Raw genomic sequence first — 22983 nt, forward strand, 5'->3', positions numbered from 1 at the left:
TTACACTCTTTTTTTCAATCCAGGTTTAAATTACTATTGCTGGTATATCTATATATTATTAATGTATATATTTATTAGAAATATTAATTTAAAACCGTATAAAAATAAATTAAATGATACTGAAGTTAGCAGACGTCTAATAATTTTTGGATTTTTTTTTTAGACGATAAAACATTAAAAAAAAATATTTGAAAAAATTGGACCTGTAGTTTTTTAAATTTTCTACATGTGCATATTTTTATATTATTTATTTGCAATTGATTTATTGAAAAACGAAAATTCAAAAATTTTTAAATGTCTGCTAACTTCAGGATCATGTCGCTTAAATTTTTTTTTAAATCTTCGCGCCATTATTTGTTACCGAAATAAACACCAGAAGCATAATTAATTTGTCTGGTGAGTAGAACAACTCATTTTTACAATTTACATTCAATCAACTGAAATTAAACAACCGGTTTGTTTATAAACATCAAATTTAAATACAAAAATAAATAAAAAATTCAGTTTTTCACATCACATAATTTACTTAACCCCGTAGTTATCGGTGAGATTTATTTTATTTTTATATTGTTGCAAACAAAATAAATGTTTGTAAAAAAAATTCCATGGTTATGTTATTTTTTACAATACACGTATTTATTGCTCCAATGTTGATGCGTATTTAAATATTTATTATATGAGCATGAATGTAACAGACATCAGACAAATTTAAAATTATTAATAAATTGAGTAAATAATTGATAAAATATAATTTTTAAAAAAGGCGCATTTAAAAAATTTAAAAATTAATAAGTGCATTTTTAAAATTATTTACTCTATTTATGTATAATTTTAAATTTGTCTGATGTCTGCTACATTCACACTCATATTTAGTATAACATATTTTTTAAAAATAATTCATATTTTCAGAAGAAAAAAAATGTCGAAGGACATTAAAGTAGCGTTAAAAGAAATTCGGAGTTGTTTAGACGATCATCAATATGTTGAGGCAATGAAAAAATGCCAAAAGTTATTGAAAATGGATAAAAAAAATTATATGGGTCTTATACTGCTTGGAGCAGCTATGAAAGATATTGATGAGTATAAATCGCAAGCACCTTTAGCTTATAGAAAAGCTATTGATGTACAGCCAGATAATCCATTAGCTTGGCGAGGGCTTGTTAAATTTTATGAAGGACAACCTGGCAATGTTGAAACTTGGCGCGAACTTGTACCAGCATATTGTAAATTATTAAAATTTGAAAGGTAAAATATTTATAATTCTACAGAGAAAAAAAGGATTTCTTGGTGCGAAAAATTTTTACTTGTCCTAAAACACTTTTTTCATTATGAATTAAAAACGAAAATTTTATTGGAGCAAGAAAAAATTTTCTTGTATGAAGAAAAAAATTTTTACGAGTAAAAGGTTCTTACGCTGATACTTTTTCTAGTCCTAAGAAAATTTTATGATCCTGAAGTTAGCAGACAATTAAAAATTTTCGGGTTTTTTTTTTCAACAAATCAATTACTAGAAAAAAAAAAAAACTAAAAATATGCACATGTAGAAAATTAAAAAAGCTACAGGTGCAATTTTTTAAATATTTTATTTTCTTATAATTTATCATTTTAAAAAAAATTCTAAAATTATTAAACGTCGACTAACTTCAGTATCATGAAAATTTTTGTTTCACGGCTGCTTAATTTCGAACATAGTAACTGATAAAAATAAAATTTTTGAAATATGAATTGAATCATGTTCACATGACTAATGGAACTGAAAATACTAAGAAATCGATTTTGAAAAATTTGTTCCTTACTGTGTTTTTAAATTGGCAGCCGTTCATTTCATAATAAAAAATGTCATGAGTGTGAATGTAGCAGACAGACAGATTTTAAATTATAAATAAATAGAGTAAATAATTTTAAAAAATATATTTAGAGAAAATGCACTTATTAATTTCAAAATTTTTTAAATACGCATTTTTCTTAAATTTAATTTTATTATCCACTGCGCTGACCCACTTACGTTAATAATAATAATTTATTCAATGTATAGATAATTAGATCCTTTTACATTTTTACATATTAGTTAACTTTCATATATTTTACTTTACATTATTTTAACTTTTGTCTTTCTATTCTTTCCCTTGGACAGCCTCTCTTTGTTGCTTACTTACATCTCAATTATATCACAGCTTTTTTAATCCTTACTTTTCTTGGGTATCTTTAGCACAGCCCTCGATCTTTGTTTTCGTTTTGTTCTTAATTACATCTCCTCCCCTTCCGTTCTCTTTTTGACCCACTTATGTTATTTAATTTTATTAATTACTTACTCTATTTCTTTATAATTTTAAATTTGTCTGATGTCTGCTACATTCACACTCATAGAACTTTTTTTGCGCCAAGAATTCCTTTTTTTTTTTGTGTAACAAAAAAAATTTATTCAATTATCTGTATTTGAACTGGGTTTCAATGCTTGCTTAGTCAATCGAAATAAATCAATTTCAGACCAATAAGATTTAGCGGGTTAAAAATAATCGATTTCTTCCCTAAGACAAGAAATGATTGATTTCTTCCTGCTAAATTAGTTTCTAACTTTGTGTCAGCCTTAGAATCACAAGAGTTTAAAATTGAGCGACTGTTTTTGACCTTTTGAAGATCGAGGGTAATGTTTGATAAAAATATATATTTTATAATATCAATGATAAAAGAAAAGATAAATTTTTTATCACGTAGTTTAGTATTTCATTATCAATTTATGATTATTAAAAATAAATAAGATAGAAGACCTAGTCAGGATGGCCATAAATCGGGAATTATCGCGTAATTTAATGCAACTGGGAAATATCATGGAAATGTCAGGAAATTTCGAAAAGTATCCAGGAATTTAATTGGCGGATACTAAAATTCAGACACGGTGTTCTCTAATAATTATTTATAATTGGACGGATTTTTGCAATAACGTCTTAACTAACCTTATAAGTTAAGACGTTATTGCAAAAATCCATCCAATTATGATAATTTTTTTACAATAAAGTGTAAAAGTTGTCGCTTTATTCCACAGTAGAGATAATTTATTTTTTAAAATAAAATTTATATTTTTGAAATTGAAGGAATATTGAAAAAATCAGGAACCAGGTCAAGATTAATTACTGTGTTATTTACTTTAGTCAACTCCAGAAACAAGATTAGCAATTTAAGTAAAATTTGCGCTATTGGTCTTAGATTATTTTATTTCGATTGACTCCAGACATTTAAATTCTAACTTTCGATTCAGGTAATCATAAAAAATATAATGCTCGTGTAAAAAAAATCTGTTCAAAAAAGATTTAAAAAAAGTTCAACATGTGGAACTTCTCTGCTTGAGACAAATTAGAACTTTAGAAAAAGTTTCCATTAGAAACCAATATCCCCATAAAAATCAAAAAACGTTGATAAAAATTTCCAAATCAGACGTTTTGAACTTTTCGGAACGAGAGTAAAATGTAAAAATACGTTTTGAAAAGTATGTTTTAAAAACGTTATTTTTTTACTCAAAATTAAAAAAATTAAAACTTTAAAAGTTCAAAACAAGTTCCACCCGAAGTTCTGAGTGTAAATGTAGCTGACAATTGGCAGTTTTTTAAATTTTTGAATACATAAATAAAATGTAAGTAAAGTAAAAATTTAAAAAATGCATATTTAGATAATTAAAAAATCAGTACGCGCATTTTTTTCAATTTCATTATTTTAATTAATTAATTTGTTTATTCAAAATTTATAAATTGTCACATATCTACTACATTTATACTAGGGTGAGCCAAAAAAACCAACCTATCGAATTTACGTCTTAAAAAGGACCTATATATCGAGAAATAAAGTCTCACATTGGGCAAAATTTTTAGCTCAATTTTAAAAGGTGTCGGTAGCCATTTGAAATTTCCCATTTAAATAACATGCAAAAAAATTTTTTTTGATTAAAAATATTATAACTTTTGAACCATGTGAGACAAAAATTCGGCTCTAAAATATTCTTGTCGGGCATTAAATTTCGTAAAGGAAAGTCCTGGAAGTCGAATTTGTAAACTTGATATTTCGTATACTAACAGGCCATCAAAGTCTAGAGTTAACAAAATCATACAAATTTAAAACTTTATTTAGATTTTCCAAATACTTTTCTTTTATTGTGATCGATAACAAAATATTATTTGTTACAAATGGATATTGTTGGTGATTTCATTGCACTACATGTAGAACAAATTTTCTCGTAGTATTGATATTTTTAATAATAAAGCCTTAAATTTGTATGATTCTGTTTACTCTAGACTTTCCTGGCCTGTTAGTATACGAAATGTCAAGTTTACAGATTCGACTCCTAGGACTTTTTTTTACAAAAATTTAATGCCATACTAGAATATTTTAGAACCAAATTTTTATTTCCCACGGTTCAAAAGTTATAATATTTTTAATAAAAAAAAAATTTTTTGCATGTTATTTAAATGAGAAATTTCAAATGGCTACCGACACCTTTTAAAATTGAGCTAAAAATTTTTCCCAATGGGAGAATTTTTTTCTCAATATATAGGTCCTTTTTAAGGCATAAATTCGATAGGTTGGTTTTTTTGGCTCACCCTAATTTATACTCATCTTGAAGTTCTAATCTGTCTCAAGTTCAGAAGTTCCACATGTCGAAATTTTGTGGAACGAATTTTTTATGCCGGTATGTGGCGTGAGATAAAACATGATTTTGGATTTCGTCTGATGGCAGTTTTCGCCTTCTGTTCAATCAACTCATCTTCGTTTGAAATTATCATATTTCATCCCTTGCCACACAATATGCTTTGTTCTTTTTTTTATTAAGTAGCCATAATAAAATAGATGATTCCTTTTTTTTATAGTGACCCCCAAAAAATTATAAATTATCTCGATCAATTATCACGTTTATCTATTATTTTAAATGATAATAAGATATTTGATGAAGTAATAAATGTTATTCTAGAATTGAAGGAAGATAAAGATAAAAATGAATTGTACAAATTAGATCATACATTGCTATCATTGTTTAATGGGTTTTCAAAAGCTTTACCAAAATATTACGAATTATATAAAACTATTTTAATTTCATCAATTCAAAAGGACACACCGCCAAAATATATGGAATACTATAAAAATTATTTAAAATTATTATTTTCGGAAAAAAATTATTTGGGATTATTTTCTGCTGCGACTCAAATTAATCTTAAATATCCTCGTGAATTATATCCGCTAGGTAATGAAATTAATAATTTTAATTAGGGGAGCATGGGGTCGCCCCGGTCACCTAAGAAATAAACCTTCAAAATTTTTCGAATTATCTTTATTAGATCATAAAACGGACATTATCTTATTTTATGAAATCTAGAGAACTAAAGACACATACTTAAAAATGAAAGTATAAAATAGAAATATATGATGAATTAAAAAAATTGTAAGTTTGGCCGGGGCGAACCGACATGTCGGGTCATCCCGGTCACTGTTAATTTCAAATAAAAAATTGAGAATCTATAGTCGTATTGCTAAAATTTCATCAAATTCAAATTTTATTTGGTCAACTGAAACTTGAGAAGTAAAGAAAAAAATGTAAAATTAATAATTAACAACATTTAACTTTTTTTTAACAAGAATGTTACGATGTTGTGGAAGAAAATGCCCCTGATGGACTAAAAAATTTTTAGCTTAAATTTAAAAAAAGCTTACCTTAATTAATTAATTGCTTATTAAATAAGATATTGGTTAATATTTTTATTAAACAAACACATGAATTGTCAGTCGAAAAAAAAAGTGAATGAATTGACCGTTGTGATCCCATAACTATGATCAGTACGACCCCAACTCATTTTTGAAGAAATAAACTGAATTTAAAAAAAAAGATTGAAAATTATACTTTTATAAAAATTAAAATGGATGAAGAAATGTCTGTAGATTATATACTAGGCTGTATAAAAAAAATCGACTATTTTTTTTCCTTCATTATATCGAAAATATTGTTGGAAATGACGAAAAAAAAAAATACTGTGAAAGTTTGAGCTCTTAATATTAACATTAAGAGGTTCCGCATTGCACTTTTCTATTTTCCATAAGAATAACATGGAAAAAATTTTTTTTGCGTCTTCTGATTATTATAAGTAGCTAATGATGTGTCATAGGAATAGTTGGCAGGCATTTTTTATAGGTAATTGAATGCTCTTCAAAAAAAGTTTCTTATCATTTTTTGATAAATCTCTTTGCTCAAAAGTTATTCGAGGTTGAAGTCGAATTCATATTAAATTTTGAGATTTTTTTACTTTTCCGGTAAAACTATCAGACCTATTACAAAATATCATCGAACCTTTTTTGTAGACAATTTTATTCCCTAGAAGTTATTTCTTATAAAGTTTTTTCGAATTCCGCATTGTTTTCTGGTAATTTTTATTTTAATGTCAAGCTCATAAAAAAAATAGTCTTCTGATCGATTTTAAGAGCTTGACATTAAAATAAAAATAACTAGAAAACAATGCGGAATTCGAAAAAACTTTATAAGAAACTTATAACTTCTAGGGAATAAAATTGTCTACAAAAAAGGATCAATGATATTTTGTAATAGGTCTGATAGTTTCGCCGGAAAAGTAAAAAAATCTCAAAATTCAATATGAATTCGACTTCAACCTCGAATAACTTTTGAGCAAAAAGATTTATCAAAAAATGATAAGAAACTTTTTTTGTAGAGCATTCAATTCCCTACAAAAATAAGCCTACCAATTATTCCTATGACGCATCATTAGCTACTTATAAAAATCAGAAGACGTAAAAAAAAATTTTTCCATGTTATTCCTATGGAAAATAGAAAAGTGCAATGCGGAACCTCTTAATATTAATATTAAGAGCTCAAACTTTCACAGTATTTTTTTTTTCGTCATTTCCAACAATATTTTCGATATAATGAAGAAAAAAAAATAGTCGATTTTTTTGAGACAGCCTATTATATACAAATCAATTATAAACTCTTTTCTTCTTGTAAAATATATAAAAAAAAACCTCATGATAATGTCCTTAATTTTTAGATCAAAAGTCGATCAATTTTTTATTTATCAATTATTATTAATAATTAATTAATTTTTAACGTTAGGGTTCATTAATTACCTCTAATTCAATGAGAGTGTAAAATAAAATTAAATTCAAAATCTATTATATGATAGACTTTTCAAAATTTGGGTGACTATGACCACCCCACGCTCCTCTATATAAAAATTTTTTTTACACCGGTTGTTATTTAATTATTATATAATAATAATTTTGATTTTACATTTTACTAGAATGGATTTGTCGTGTATATGCTGAACAAGTTGTTCTAGAAAATTATGATACCATTGAAGACATTGCTATTGATTTATACTATCAGTCATTACTCGATCTTGATTCTAATTCTTATTTAGCGATATTTGCAAAAGCAATGCATTATTATCAGAATAATAATTATGTCGAATCAAGAGATCTACTTTACCAAGTAGTAACATTACATCAGAAATATTTATTTCCATGGGTTGCATTGACGAAAATCAATGCAAAACTACACTGCTGGCAAGAAACTGAAAATGCAGCGGAAAATGCATTCAATTTGAATGTGAAAAGTCGTAGAGAATTAATTACTAAAGTTAATTTACTACAAATTGAATCATTAATAAGAAGTGATAGTAAAAAAAAATGGGAACAAGCTGCTGGAAAATGTAAAAAAGTAGGTGACAAAAAATAGTTTTAACAATAAGTAAATAAATAATAATACTTATTATTAATAATTTGTTAGCTACTGGAAAATGATTCGTCGAAAAAATTAAAATTACTTCTCACCCGAGCTCAACTTCTTCAAGAAATTCCTGAAGCTCTAAATCTTTTAGAAGAATTAGAAAATGATCCGGAAACTCATCAAGAAGCGGCGGTTGTTCGCGGGTTATATTTAAAAAACCGTGGATCATATGAAGAAGCTATTGATGTCTTGGGCGCGGTTCTGGATACTTCTGAAGCATGGCAAATACTTGGTACCATTTACTGGAAGATGTCCAATTATAGTCACAGTTTAATGGCCTTTTTAAAAGGCATCCATGCGGATCCAAATGACTGGGAATGTTTAGTTTATCTCGGTCATTATTATCGTGAGCATGGTAATGATCTTGAGAAATCACGAAAATGTTATCAAAAAGCTCTGAGAATAAATCCTAACTCTGAAGAAGCTGGCGCTGGTTTGAGTACAGCCTATAGGCTTTTAAAAAATACCGTAAGTTTATTTATTTAAATAATTGTAAAGATATTTTTTTGACTTCCCGCAATAAAAATTAAAAATTTTTTTAAAATGGGAAGTTATTGGTTTCGGTTCGAATTTCGAAAATCGAGTTTTTATCATATCTCGAAATTTTGAGGTACTAGAAAACTATGGTGTGTGTGTGTGTGTGTGTGTGTGTGTGTGTGTGTGTGTGTGTGTGTGTGTGTGTGTGTGTGTGTGTGTTAGGGTGGTCGTTAAAAATTAAATTTTCTTGGACGTCCCATAAAAAGCTTTTAAGTAAAAAGAACACGTGCCTCAGGTCGACCAAAGTTCATTTTTCGATACAATCGCGGTTTTTTTTAAATATCTCATGAAATATGCAGATTAAAGGAAAAAATCATAGAAATAACTTTGTAGGAAATTAAATTTTTGACAAAAAAGGTTACATTCATTTTTTTTATAGAACGTGTATTTATGAAGATATTTTAAAAAAACTTTTTTAGATCTGATCAATTGAGTATTTTAAGGATTACGAATGTTAAAAGTAACGTTTTTTTTTTAAATATAGACAACTTCGTAACTCGTAACATATCAATCATTAATGCTTGTTATAGTTTCTATATACTTAGAAAAATGTTATTTTCAAAATTTGCAATCCTTAAAACACTCAATTCATCAGATCTAAAAAAAGTTTTTTAAAAATATCTTCATAAATATACATTTTATAAAAAATATAAACATGACTTTTTTTGTCAAGAATTTAATTTCCTACAAAATTGTTCCCATGATTTTTTCCTTTAATCTGCATATTTCATGAGTCATTTAAAAAAAACCGCGATTGTATCGAAAAATGAACTTGGATCGTCCTGCGGCTCGAGTTTTTTTTACTTTAAAAGAAAAAAAACAAATTCCCCACGTATTTTGTCACTAAAAAGAAGCTTTTTATGGGGTGTCTGAGAAAATTTAATTTTTAACGGCCACCCTAGTGTGTGTGTGTGTGTGTTGATGGGGGGTGGGAAGCAATCGAAAGAGTTTCCTAAGACTTAGAATTGACTCGATTTTAAAAAATGTTTGAAAAATTATTCTTGGTCTAGTCGTTTTTTGAACTCGAAGAGCTCAAAAGTGTATCAATAATAACGTTTCCAAACCCTCTGAGCTCGAAAATAGCCGAAAGTTTCGAAGCTGGGCCCCATGTCCAACAGTTTTTCAGTTTTTTTTTACATAAATTTTATTTTAGGAAGCAAACATGCAGATGCTTCAAAGAGTAACGACTGTCGAAGGTGGTGGCCCAAAGTGGGCATGGTTACAGCTCGGCCTTCAGCAATTAGACCAAGGAAAAATAGAACAGGCAATTAAATCATTGAGATATGTCATCAGAGCAGATCCTAATGACAAGTAAATTTAAATAAATGTTCATTAATTTTTTTTTTTTTCTTAATTAATAAATTAGTTGAATTATTTTTTGCAGTCACTGTTGGGAATCACTTGCTGATGCTTATTGGGCACGTGGCGCACACACATCAGCATTGAAATCTTATCAACGAGCATTAGAATTATCACCAGGGTCTCTTTATCCAATGATACAACTTGCCAATATTAAATTGGTGAATTTAAAATTATTAATACATAAAATTTTCTGTTCGAAAAAAATTAAAATGGAAAATTTCAGGTTCTTGGACGACATGATGAAGCAAAGGAAGCTTTCACCCAAGTTTTAAGTCAGGAACAACGTTATATACCAGCATTAAAAGGATTAGCAGAAACTTGTTTAGGTCTCGCTAAAGAAAATGCGAGTAAACAATTACTCGGACGTGCAAGGAGAAATTGTCAGCAAGCAATAGATAGTCTTACTGACGCTATTATCGAAAATAGTAATTTATCGTGTCTTTGGAAACTTCTTGGTGATGCTTGTTACAGAGTTGCTATTTTACCTGAGAAATATTGTTATGTTGAAGTAACTCCAGGATTAATCAAATCAATGAGTGAAAAATATCGAATTGAGATTCATCAAAGTGAACTTTTTACTCTCGCTGCTAGGTAATAATAAAAAATAAGAAATCTAACCCTCCCTTTTAAGAAAAAATCGTTTCAAGAAAAGTTCGACATAAGGAATTTCTAAACTTGAGACAAATTAGTATTTCAAGATGAGTGTGAATGTGGTAGATATGTGTAAAATAATGAAATGGAAAAAAATGCACATACTGATTTGTCAATTATCTAAATATGCATTTTTTTAATTTTCATTGTACGTACATTTTATTTCTTTATTTAAAAATTTAAAAAAACAAAAATTTTCAGCTACATTCACACTCATAACTTCTAGTGGAACTTGTAATTTTAATTTTTTGAATTTTGAGTGAAAAAATAACGTTTTTAAAACATACTTTTTAAAACGTATTTCTACTATGAGTGTAAATGTAGCAGACATGAGACAATTTATAATTTTCAAATACATAAATTAATCAATTAAAATAATAAAATTTAAAAAAATGCGCGTACGGATCTTGCATTATTCTAAAATTTTTAAAAATTGCCCTTCGTCAGAAACATTAACACTCATATTTCTATTGCATTTTACCCTCGATTGGAAAAACATTCAAAAACCTCTAATTTGGAAATTTCTATGAACGTTTTTTACAAAAGTTACAAAAAAAATTCGACTTGTGGAACTTCTAAACTTGAGACAGAATTGAACTTCGGGTGGAACTTTTTTCTGAACTTTTGTAATTTTGACTCTAAAAAAAAAAGTTTGCTCAGGACTTTTTATGAGCAAATTTTGAGTAAAAAAAGAACGTTGTTAAAACATATTTTTCAAAACGTAATTTTACATTTTACTCTCGTTCCAAAAGGTCAAAACGTCTTATTTGGAATTTTTTATGAATGTTTTCTGATTTTTATGGGACTATTAGTTTCTGATGTGAACTCGTTCAAAACGAGGATAAAATACGTTTTGAAAAATGCGTTTTAAAATCGATCTTTTTTTATTCAAAATTCGCTCGAATAAAGTCCTAGGTAAACTTTTTTTTTACGATCAAAATTACAAAATTTAAAAAAAAAGTTCCACTCGAAGTTCTAATCTGTCTCAAGTTCAAAAGTTCCATATGTCGCACTTATTTGAATCTTTTTGGAATACATTTTTTTTACACGGTCTTATTTTTTGCCTATTTTGTAATTAAAAAAATTTCATTTTAGATCTTATTGTCGTGCATTGAGTATCACTAAAGACTCTTCATTACTGTGGCATGATTTAGCCTGTTGCTATTTAGCACAAGTTCATCATGACAGTACAGTAAACCGTAAAATTACTGCTGAGAAAAGTTTAGAAGCAGCTAAACAAGCAGTCAGACTTTGTTCGACAACTTGGGTACACTGGAATATTCTTGGAGTCATTTGTATGCTGCCCGAAATTAAAAATTATGCATTAGCTCAACATTCTTGGGTTATGGCGATTGATCGTGAGCCAAATAATGGAGTTGCTTGGACAAATTTAGGAACTCTATATTTATATTTAGGTATTGATATAAAATTTTTTATATTTCAATGGCAATAATTAAGATGGCCACAAACCGGAAATATCGGGAATTATCAGGGAATTAAATGCAACCGGAAAACATCATGAAAATGTCAAAGAATTTAAAAAAATATCCGGGAATTCAATTGCGACAGTTTAAAATTTTAAAATTTTCACGGATTGTAACTTGAAGGTATGGTCGTACAACAAAAACAAAAAAGACAAATTTTAGCTTCAAGAGTCTAGTTTTCTGATCTGGTCTTAAAATTTTTTTACTATGCATGGTCCCGGAGTAATACTAAAAAAACCATCGAAAAACAATTTTCAAAATTTTTGCTCGTCTTAAAAACGGTCTCTGGGCTTCAATAATTTTTTTCGATAATTATCATTAATTTTTTATTACTCCAGAACCGGGGATAATAAAAAAAATTTTAAGGCCAGATCAGAAAACTAGACACTTGAAGCTACAATTTGTCTTTTTTGTTTTTGTCTTACGACCATAACTTTGAGTTACAGCCTGGGGAAAATCACTTAAAAATTTGAAATTTTTTTAATATCCCTTAATTTTTGTGACTGTGTATTTTGAATTTATTTTAATCACAAGATTTCTTATTAATTATTTAAACTTAGATATTTTAACATCGAACAATCAAAAGTACGCCATATTAATTTATTTTATTGACTTTTTTTTGGTTTCTCTCATGATTTAATCATCAAATTTAATTATTGACAATGAAAATATGATCAAAACTTTGAATAGCTTAATGGTTCGGATAAAATTTCTGAATCAGGGAAAAATGTGAAAAACTTTACTAGAAAACCGGGAAATAGGGACTTTTGAAATCATTTCTTTGCGGCCACCCTGAATAATTATAATCCAATTACTACAGATTTATAATTAATATTACAGGAGAAACTATAAAAGCTAACAGAGCATTTTCACGATCCCAACGTGCTGATCCCGAGTACTCAAATAGTTGGATTGGTCAAGGAATAATTGCCGAATCAATTGACAATAAAGAAGCAATGGATCTATTCCGTCATGCCATACAACTTGGGTATCATCCACAAGCCGCAGTTGGTTATTCTCACTGGGTATTGATGACTATTTTGAATCCAGAAGCTCGAAAAGATCCTTTGTATCATTACATGATCGTCAACATGCACGCAATACCTGTAGCTATAGATGCAATGACTTGGTACACTGGTAATTTATTTTTCGAATAAATTTTATTATCATTTTTTATAAATAAAATTTTTTATTACTAATAAGTAATATAATAAAACTTATATTTTAGAACGAGAACCTGATGTAATTTACGGACGAAATGCCCTAGGGTTGTTGTTAGAACGTCAAAAATTATTCAAATTAGCAGCTCATGAATATTCTGTTGCTTTAAAATTAGGAAAAGATGATTCTCAAGAAGATCATATAAGAGTTAACCTTGCAAGAGTTTTAGTTCAAATGGGACAATTTAACGAAGCCATTGATATTTGTCAGCATATAAAAACCGCTAGTTTTAGTTCCCATTGTCAATTAGCTCTGGCTTTATTTAAAGGTATGTACCAACTGCTAAAAAAATCTAAAAAACGGTTGACCCTGTGGGCCAACCCGAAAACTTCTGCTGTTTTCGAGCTCAGAAAGCTCAAAAATATTATCTGTAAATTTTTTAACTCCTCGAGGAATTTTTTCGAGGTCAAAAAAATGGTTATTTTGTTGTTCAATAAAAAAAAAATACATTTTTGTCATACGATATCTTTGGAACACAGAAAAAAAAGTTATCTTGCGTCAAGAAAAAAATTTTTTTCCATGTATTTTAAATGGGAAAGGGGAACGGAGAAAACTGAAATTTCCGGAGGACTTTTTTTTTATCAGAGTAATTTTTAAGATGTATTTAATAAAAAATAAAGTTGACGACAACCCTGCTTTGAAATTTAACGACAGTAGAGCACTATCTCCCCGCTTCGCGTTCGAGGTGTGCAAAAAAATATTTGTTTTTGACACAGTCTAACAGATATACAAATACAGAGTGATTGGGTGCTGGGTTTCTTATCTTAACTTGTAAACTACTCAACCAATTTCAAAATCTAATCAAATCTAAATCATAATGAGTCGATCGCTGCTCACTACCCTGGCGGTTTTGAATCACCCTGGAAACACGGTGGAATCACGGCGATTACACGGTGGGTTTTTTGTCATTTTATCACCGTGATTCCACGGTAGTTACACGGTGTACCCACCGTGATTCCACGTACACCGCGTAGTCACCGTGGATACACCGTGGAATCACGGTGGGTACACCGTGTAACCATCGTGGAAACACCGTGTTTCCACTCCCAGGGTGTTTCCAGGGTGATTCAAAACCGCCAGGGTACATTCAAACCGGTTAATTCGTTCCAAAAATTAGCTTACACACACGTAGACGGACGTACGTCCATCCGGAAATACTCATAATAGTTTCCTCGGAAATTAAAACGCCGAGATCAATAACTTGCCTTTTTTTGAAAATTTTCAATTTTTATAGCGGGAAGTTCAAAAAATTAATAAATTAATTTAAAAAAATTTATTTGGTAAATATATTTTTCAGCTGCAAGATATGAAGAATCATACGCGGCGTATGAAGCAGCTTTAAATTGGCTAGCAGATGATGGATCTGACAAAGCCCATGTGCTTTGTGCAATGGCATCAATGGCATACATGTTCCAAGAAGTTGATGATGCCAAAACTCTTCTCTTTCAATGTATTGAAATTCAACCGCCAACAGTTTCTGGTCTTTTAGCTGCAGCAGCACTTGGTCTTCTTCATGATGACTTGAATTTAACGAGCCTCGTTCTTAAAGAACTTGAAATATACAAAGATGACCCCAAATACAGGCACCATGTTGCCCGTCTTTCTGCTTATTCATGTCTTATGCATGAAGATATTACTGGAGCTATTCGCATTATCTCCAAATCTATTCACAGACGTCCAGGTTTTGTATTTTAATATATTCATATTTTTATGTAGTCGGTTTTAAATGCATTATTAACAAAAAAAAAACATTTTTTTAGATGACGTTGGCTCATGGATTAGTCTCGTTAGAATTCTACTCGAAACAAATTCAAGTGATTTTGGTTATTGCGCACAAAAAGCGTTACATCTTGGTCGTAAAAATTCATCAGTTTCTGTTGCAAAAATTGCCTGCGTATCATCGCTTGGTCAACTCATTGATTATAATAATGATCAAAGTAAATGTGGATTGCGATCTGTACAAAAAACAATTTATTCATTTCCGGGTAATGTTGAAAGTTGGACCAATTTAATTGTCGCTGCATTACCGAGGTAATTATTTAATTTTTATAATAGAGAAGTTGCATTAATTTTTAATCATCACAAATTTATTTGTCGATGAAAGAACAATTTTTTTAGAATGAATTCTAACCATTTTTCTAAGTCAAAATTTTCATTTTTTTATAAGTTAATTATAAAAAATGAATAAATTTTGGCGCAATAAACAGATTTATAATTGGATATGACGTCATTACATCTGTTGGAGATGAGAACCAATAAAGGTCACGATATTCTCTTGTATTTTATTTTTCTTGTGATTCTGATAGGGTAAACATTTAGGGTGGTCGTTAAAAATTAAATTTTCTCAGACACCCCATAAAAAGCTTCTTTTTAGTGACAAAATACGTGGGGAATTTGGTTTTTTCTTTTAAAGTAAAAAGAACACGTGCCTCAGGTCGACCAAAGTTCATTTTTCGATACAATCGCGGTTTTTTTTAAATGACTCATGAAATATGCAGATTAAAGGAAAAAATCATGGGAACAATTTTGTAGGAAATTAAATTCTTGACAAAAAAAGTCATGTTTATATTTTTTATAAAATGTATATTTATGAAGATATTTTTAAAAAACTTTTTTTAGATCTGATGAATTGAGTGTTTTAAGGATTGCAAATTTTGAAAATAACATTTTTCTAAGTATATAGAAACTATAACAAGCATTAATGATTGATATGTTACGAGTTACGAAGTTGTCTATATTTAAAAAAAAAACGTTACTTTTAACATTCGTAATCCTTAAAATACTCAACTGATCAGATCTAAAAAAGTTTTTTTAAAATATCTTCATAAAGACACGTTCTATAAAAAAAATGAATGTAACCTTTTTTGTCAAGAATTTAATTTCCTACAAAGTTATTTCTATGATTTTTTCCTTTAATCTGCATATTTCATGAGATATTTAAAAAAAACCGCGATTGTATCGAAAAATGAACTTGGATCGTCCTGAGGCTCGAGTTCTTTTTAGTTAAAAAGAAAAAACCAAAGTCCCCTCATATTTTTTAACTAAAAAAAAGCTTTTATGGGGCGCCTGAGAAAATTTAATTTTTAAAGACCACCCTAGTAAACTTGTATAGATTTTCATCTCCGTGCGATGACACATCGGAACCGATATAATGACGTCGCTAGCGTTTGAATTTACATTTTTAATTTTAAAATTAACCGAGAAATCAATTATTATAATACTTTTTCCTCAATTTTTTTTAACAACTTTCATTAATTTAAAAAAAAAAATCAAATTACAAAACATGCAACTTCTCTCTTTATTTAAATACAGTCGACTACTCGTCAAAAGTCTCTTCCCTCAATCGAGAGTTACCGAGTCCAAAAAACTTTCCCCACTTAACCACTCTAAGGAGTTTCGTACCAGAGAACCCGTTATAAGCCTCCGTTAAATTTGTCAAAATTATTAACTAAAAATAGGGAAAAATAGACAAATTAATGATGAAGATTTACTATCTATGTTTCGCGGAGAATAATTTAATCATTATTAAGTAAAATATAATTTATTGTTCATCTATATTATTAAAAGAATAAGGAAAATTTTGTTCCCGCCATATCTGTTTGATAGAATTAGTTAATGTTATTGAAATTGGTATCATTAGATAGGTCTTGACTTGAATTTGTGCCTTTTCATACTTTAAACTCTTTTTAATTGCCAAGTATTGAAATAAATAGATTTATCTATATCATTCGAATTACATTTAAATTACGCGAGAAAAAAGACGATCGTATTTATTTTCTTTAAATAAATTAATACTTTAATTATTTTGTCACTAAATATGACTGAATGCCGCTGAATATATAGCTATATTATTTATATCGCGTTACTTATTCCAAAATGACAGATTTTTGTACTCCCTTTTGGTTTTAGGAAGCTTCTCAAAGCCAAAAAAGTCTGCATAGAAAAAAAAAGGATTCATTGACACAAAAAATCTTTACTTGCCTAAAGAAAATTTTTACTTACCCCAAGAAATTCTTTGCATTGTGAATTGAAAACAAAAATTTATTTAGAACTAGAAAAAATTACTTGGTGCAAGGAATTATTTTTTGACCAAAAAAATCTTTTCTCGCCCCAAGACAATTTTTGTATTTAATTCATAATGCATAAAATTTCTTGGTGCAAATTAAAATTTTGTTGCGGCAAGAAATCCTTTTTTTCTGAGTATTTTATAAATTTGGTAGTGATATTTGGGCAGTCACGTAGTGACTGCAGGATGCTCGTAATTATTATTTGTGGAAAAAGATGAGCATTTATTTTAGCGCTATAAGCACCAGAAAAATCGGGTTAGTCGCGTATGTAACACAACATACATATGACGTTTGAAATCATATAAAATAAAACAGGCTTATAACGGATAGCCGAGAACAAAACTAAACGCCCAGTAGTGGGAAGACTGAAATTCCTATAAAAATTTTCCCTGCGTCCCCTAGATCGGTCTTATGACGGGAAGTCGACTGTATTTATTTTGAATTAATAAATTTTAAAAAATTATATCATCTAGATGTACAACAAATGACTCAGCGCCAAATTTGAAATGGTTATCGTCGTTGATATCTATTATTCGAGATCAATGGAAATGCTCTAAGCCAATGGACGATTGGTTACAAATAAATCAAGAAAAAATAAATGAACTTTCAGCAAAGTGTTGAAATAAAATAAATTTATAAAATATTAATCAGTAAAACAAATTCTTTTCATAGAAATTTTATGTCTATGAAAAATTTTATTATTTCGATAAGAATAAACTACATAAACAATGTTTATACATTATAAAAAAAAATTGTTTTTTTATTGTATTTAAATTATTCAGCCATTCTTCCGTGTGAATAATAATTTGGATTATTATGTCTTTCATAATTATTATTTCTAGGAGCATCACTCCAACTTGAGCTCTGGTATCTGCCGGTCATCGGTTGATTTTCTTTAGTTATCGTTTTCATTGTTAGCGAAATATGTTCATCAAATGTCTGAAATTAAAATTATTAATTTATGTGTTAAATACATCGCTTTACTACAGGGTGGCCACAAACCAGGAGTGTCGGGAATTATCAGGAAATTTAATGCAACTGGGAAATATCATGATAATGTCAGAGAATTTCTAAAAGTATCCGGGAATTGAATCGCGACAATTAAAAAATAAAAAATCTATCAAAAAAATCTATGTGGGATTGTATATGATACTGAAGTTCGCCGACGTCTGATAATTTTTAGATTTTTTTAAAATCGGTAAATCATAAAAAAAAATATTTTAAAAAATTTCACTGATAGTTTTTTAAATTTTCGACTTGTGCATATTTCTATTTTTTTTTTTTTTTTTTGTAATCGACTCGCAAAAAAAAAAAATCCGAAAATTGCTGATTGTCTATAAACTTCAGGATCAGCATAGAAATTAATATAGGAGTGTATGGGTTTATATGAGAATCCATGTAGGAAATCATGGGTTTCTAGATTCCCATATGGGGAATCCACGTAAGAAATTTTGGGTCCTGGATTCCCATATAGGAACTTGGATATATGGATTTCTTTGTGGAAAATTCATATAGGAATCTGGGTTTTTATATAGTAATTTCTATAGAATCCGGGGTATCTGGATTTCTATTTCTATCGTCTATTGATACGCGGATATGAATAAAAGAATAGATTAAAATTCTATTGGCAGGATATTTTTTCACAAAAAATTAATTTATTGATGCTCTTTGTATCAGTATTTGTAATAAGTTATTGATTTACTCATTAACTCAAGAAGTGTTGCATCTTTATAGAAATTACGATAATTTTAATAAACCACTAAATTAGGAATCGTACAAAAGTATTGTACTCCAGGAAAGTTATGATGAAAACACATACGCTTTTTATAGTATTTGCATCAATAACGTGACGTTTTTTGTTAATTTTCCTAATTCCTAATCCATACAAGATTCCCATTTGGATTTTGATATGTTGCAGATTTCCATAAGAAATTTTCGTAAAAATCTACATGGGAATCCATACTAAATTCCTATATGAATTTGGCATGGTGTGGATTCCCATAGGAATCCATGTGGATCTATGTTGGATTTCTATAGGAAACCATATGGGAATCCATCCGAAAACGCCATGTAGGGACCCACATAGGAATCTAGACTTGATTCTTTTTTAGATTTTTTTATAGAGACCAGATCAGAAAACTAGACACTTGAAGCTACAATTTGTCTTTTTTGTTTTTGTTGTACGACCATAACTTCGAGTTACAACCCGTAGAAAATCACTTAAAAATTTGAAATTTTTTTAAATCCCTTAATTTTTGTGACTGTGTATTTTGAATTTATTTTGCTCACAAAATTTCTTATTAAATATTTAAACTTACATATTTTTAACATCGAATAATCAAAAGTACGCCATATTAATTTATTTTATTGACTTTTTTTTGGTTTCTCTCATGATTTAATCATCAAATTTAATTATCGACAATGAAAATATAATAAAAACTTTGAATATCTTAATGATACCAATAAAATTACTGAATCAGGGAAAAATGTGAAAAACTTTACTAGAAAAACCGGGAAATTGGGAATTTTGAAATCATGTTTTTGTAGCCACCCTGTACTAATTCCAAAAAGACATATTTTTATACGCCCTTTTGGCCTACATGAGTTTCCTAGTGCCAAAAACGCGTATTATTATTTTTTTTTATTACAAATCGTTCTGAAGACTTATTTTAAAACTCAGTTTAAAAAAAACTTTCGCAAGCCAAAACGACACATAATTCAAGTCATGTACTTGAGGCTTTCAAAATTTTTTTTTAAATCCTTAGCTTTTAAATAATTCTTCCAAACAATTGACAATAAAAAAAATCATATACCCTTTTGACTTTAGGGATCTCCCTCAAGCCAAAAGTGCGGATAAAAATATAAGTCTTTCTAGAATAGGCAACGCGATATAAATAAATTATTAAATAAATAAAAAAAAAAGTCAAGAGACAAAATATAAACATACCATAGATAAAACGTATCCTTGAGATTGTAAAACTTTAAGTAATTGACATATTTCTTCATCTTCGCCAATATTTAAACGTTTGATAGCTTCTTCAATTCTGGTAATCTATTGGAGTAATGATAAATCAATTAATAGTTATTGCACATCACAAAATTTACAGAATGAACGCGGATTAAATCCGGAGTAAATGCGAAGCGGATGATTTTGTATTTTATTTAATTCCCTTGGAGTGAAATTCTCTTCAGAGGAGTTTCACGTTAAAACTCCGGGCCGGTAAAATAGCAAATAATAATATTACAGATAAACTTACAACGTCAGAGTAAAACTGATTCTTTTCAGGAGGTCCTCGTTTCAAAATTGCCTTTATTTCGATAACAATATCATCAATTCGATCCAAGTCAGCCAATGCCATAATCCTGAGACATCGAACTGATATATAATCAGATGTTTTGCTTAATGAACAGAGTTCCAAAGTAACATGTGGCATTTTTAAATTAAGAGCTAAACCACCTAACGCAGCAATACATTTTCTTAAAGGTATACTTCCTCGATCATGTAAATCTTTACAGATTTTTAAACCATACTCTAAACTTTCTTTAGTATTCTGTTGAATGAATAATTAATTCAAAAAATTAATAATAAAACACTTAACATATTAAGGGAATCCTCAGTCAGGGCTGACAAATTATTTTATGCATTTAGTTCGTTTTAAAAACCTGGTACATAAAAATTTTTTCATCTCGATAATTTTTCGAAATTAATTGAAAAAATTTGAATACACTTATGACAGTTGTCATTTAAAATTTTTAAAAAGTGGCGGGCCCTGTCTGAGAATGGCCTTAAATATTAAAATGAAAAATTACCTCTTTGTAACATGAAACAGCTACGAGATTAATAACTAATTTTGGATGACTGATACCACTTACGAATTTAAGTTTTATTTTATCATAAGCATTGAGTACTTCCTTATACTTTTTATTTTCATATAATAAATCTAATAAGACCAAAAAACTTGAAAGTTGATTGAAAAACTCATCATATTTCGTGTTCATAAATAAATCCAATGCGATATCAGGTTCATTCATGTAATGAAGTGCCCTCATTACAATAGGCCCAAATTTGAATGTCCCAAATCGCATTTCCGCATTTTGGCAGTTATATTTCTCTAACATTTTGACAAGTAATTCAATGTCCTCGGGTTTTTTTTCAGTGAGATGTAATACTGCTTTCAAATCCTCAGTAAATATCATCGCTTTTTCATCAGCGACACTCTCATGCATTTTTGCTTTGAATGCATCAATACCTACTTTATATTTTTCAGTAACGATGTTTCTTATTGACTTATAATTGTCTAAACCCAAACTTGACTCATCATAAAGTGTGCGGTTTCCTGAAAATAATAATTACATATATTTTAAGAACTCGGTAAAATAAAACATGCGTTCTTACAAGGTTATGTTTCATTTATTACCATTGTAAATTAATTGTTGTTTGATTACTTTATTTAAAATACCAAAATTTAGTTTTGAGATTTGTCTAAATGTGCTTGCCATTGTAACTTAATTATTATTATTATTTAGTTTATTAATTTGATGTAAAAAATACCCGGTTACTTTTATTTAGAGCGAAATGGTAATGAATGGAGGTAACGATAAATAGACAACAGAGAAATACTGTGACGCGTGCGTTGAAAAACTTTAGATGATATTGGAGTATTTTTTTATATTTTTATTTTGACAAGCAATTTTTTTACAATTTTCTTCACGTTAAATGATCGCATTCTCGATTGTTAAATTTTTTGTTAATTTTCGAACACACCCATGGTAACACACGTGAAATTTACTTTTTTTTCATGTGCGTGAGTGCAAAAGTAGTGAACAAGTGCATTTAGCTAAAAGGCGGGAATAATTTTTTTTCAAAACAGCACTGAGACAACTAACCCAGGCGGCACAAAATAAAATTGTTGACTTTTTGTTGAGTTTAAGGCAACAATTTGTTAGAATGTAACTAATTGTTAACATAAAGTTAACAATGTTTTTTTGTGCCACCTGGGAAGATGTCATAAAGATTTTTTGAAGGGCATTCTTAGGCAGTGCCCCCCCCCCTCACTTTTTAAAAATATTCAATGGCTTGCAATTGCGATGACTGTATTTAAATTTTGATAATTAATTGAAAAAAGGGCAGCGCAGACAATTTCGCCGATAGATTTAAAAAAAAAATTATTTACGGTTGATATCAATAAGGAGTCAAACGAAATTTGGTAAATAAATTTTAGCCGAAAAAATTTGACATTCAAAATTTCAATGTTGATATGAAGATTTTACTGGAATTTAAATTTGGAAATCATTTTGACGTCTTATCGAGAAGTCAAATGACAGCCTCAAAACTTCTTTCTTATAGATATCGCAAAGCCAAGTGTGTCACCTGGGTTTTAATTGCCTGTTCTAAGTCAACTGTCTTCTATTCTCAAATGTTAATAAAATGATGACAAAAGGAATCTTTAAAGTCTACTTTCAAAAGTTACCTTTAAGTTACCAAAAAAATGGTAACAAAACGTAATATAAAAAATATTAGCAAATAGTTATAATCATAAAATGATAACAATTTGGGGATAAATATTTTAGTACTGACAATTTGTTACACGAAAAAAAATAAACTATATAAATTGAGAATGACAAGTAATATAATGATAAAGTGGTCAGTAAATACCATCATTATAAATAGTAATTTTGTCATTTATGATTAAAACGTGAATGATTACAAGACAAGTATGAAAATTTATTGTCTATGTAAGAAAAATTACTATTTGAATTTTAAAAATTCCCAGGCGGCACAAAAAAAAATTGTTGACTTTTTGTTAAGTTAAAGGCAACAATTTGTTAGAGTGTAACTAATTGTTAACATAAAGTTAACAATGTTTTTTTTTGTGCCGCCTGG

General features: G+C 28.8%; 2 protein-coding genes across 2 annotated transcripts; one reads left to right on the forward strand and one right to left on the reverse strand.

Annotated features, from left to right (window-relative positions):
• The first annotated feature begins 391 nt into the window (after positions 1 to 391).
• LOC130664511 (SKI3 subunit of superkiller complex protein) lies at positions 392 to 17843 on the forward strand. The gene is made up of 14 exons (XM_057464456.1): positions 392 to 544; positions 910 to 1245; positions 4857 to 5227; positions 7290 to 7708; positions 7778 to 8245; positions 9468 to 9625; positions 9699 to 9834; positions 9900 to 10267; positions 11423 to 11742; positions 12652 to 12948; positions 13040 to 13300; positions 14330 to 14713; positions 14793 to 15063; positions 17573 to 17843. The coding sequence occupies exons 2-14, from the start codon at positions 920 to 922 to the stop codon at positions 17718 to 17720; spliced, it is 3927 nt and encodes a 1308-aa protein (XP_057320439.1). The 5' UTR covers positions 392 to 544; positions 910 to 919; the 3' UTR covers positions 17721 to 17843.
• On the reverse strand, positions 17743 to 21912 carry LOC130664513 (pentatricopeptide repeat-containing protein 2, mitochondrial-like). The gene is made up of 5 exons (XM_057464458.1): positions 21518 to 21912; positions 20910 to 21436; positions 20357 to 20650; positions 20047 to 20151; positions 17743 to 18038 (listed from the first exon to the last, which is right to left on the reverse strand). The coding sequence occupies exons 1-5, from the start codon at positions 21597 to 21599 to the stop codon at positions 17874 to 17876; spliced, it is 1173 nt and encodes a 390-aa protein (XP_057320441.1). The 5' UTR covers positions 21600 to 21912; the 3' UTR covers positions 17743 to 17873.
• Between the last annotated feature and the right edge of the window lie 1071 nt (positions 21913 to 22983).

Source organism: Microplitis mediator, chromosome 3 (assembly GCF_029852145.1).
Source record: "Microplitis mediator isolate UGA2020A chromosome 3, iyMicMedi2.1, whole genome shotgun sequence".
In the NCBI taxonomy this organism is placed as follows: domain Eukaryota; kingdom Metazoa; phylum Arthropoda; class Insecta; order Hymenoptera; family Braconidae; genus Microplitis; species Microplitis mediator.

Excerpts from the sequence above, each read along its gene's own strand:
- LOC130664511 (XM_057464456.1), top strand. The coding sequence starts at position 920 with ATGTCGAAGGACATTAAAGTAGCGTTAAAAGAAATTCGGAGTTGTTTA. Across the intron at positions 1,246-4,856 it reads AAATTATTAAAATTTGAAAG|TGACCCCCAAAAAATTATAA; the intron begins GTAAAATATTTA and ends TTTTTTTTATAG. Across the intron at positions 11,743-12,651 it reads AACTCTATATTTATATTTAG|GAGAAACTATAAAAGCTAAC; the intron begins GTATTGATATAA and ends TTAATATTACAG.
- LOC130664513 (XM_057464458.1), bottom strand. The coding sequence starts at position 21,599 with ATGGCAAGCACATTTAGACAAATCTCAAAACTAAATTTTGGTATTTTA. Across the intron at positions 21,437-21,517 it reads ACAACAATTAATTTACAATG|GAAACCGCACACTTTATGAT; the intron begins GTAATAAATGAA and ends TATTATTTTCAG. Across the intron at positions 20,651-20,909 it reads CTGTTTCATGTTACAAAGAG|AATACTAAAGAAAGTTTAGA; the intron begins GTAATTTTTCAT and ends TTCATTCAACAG.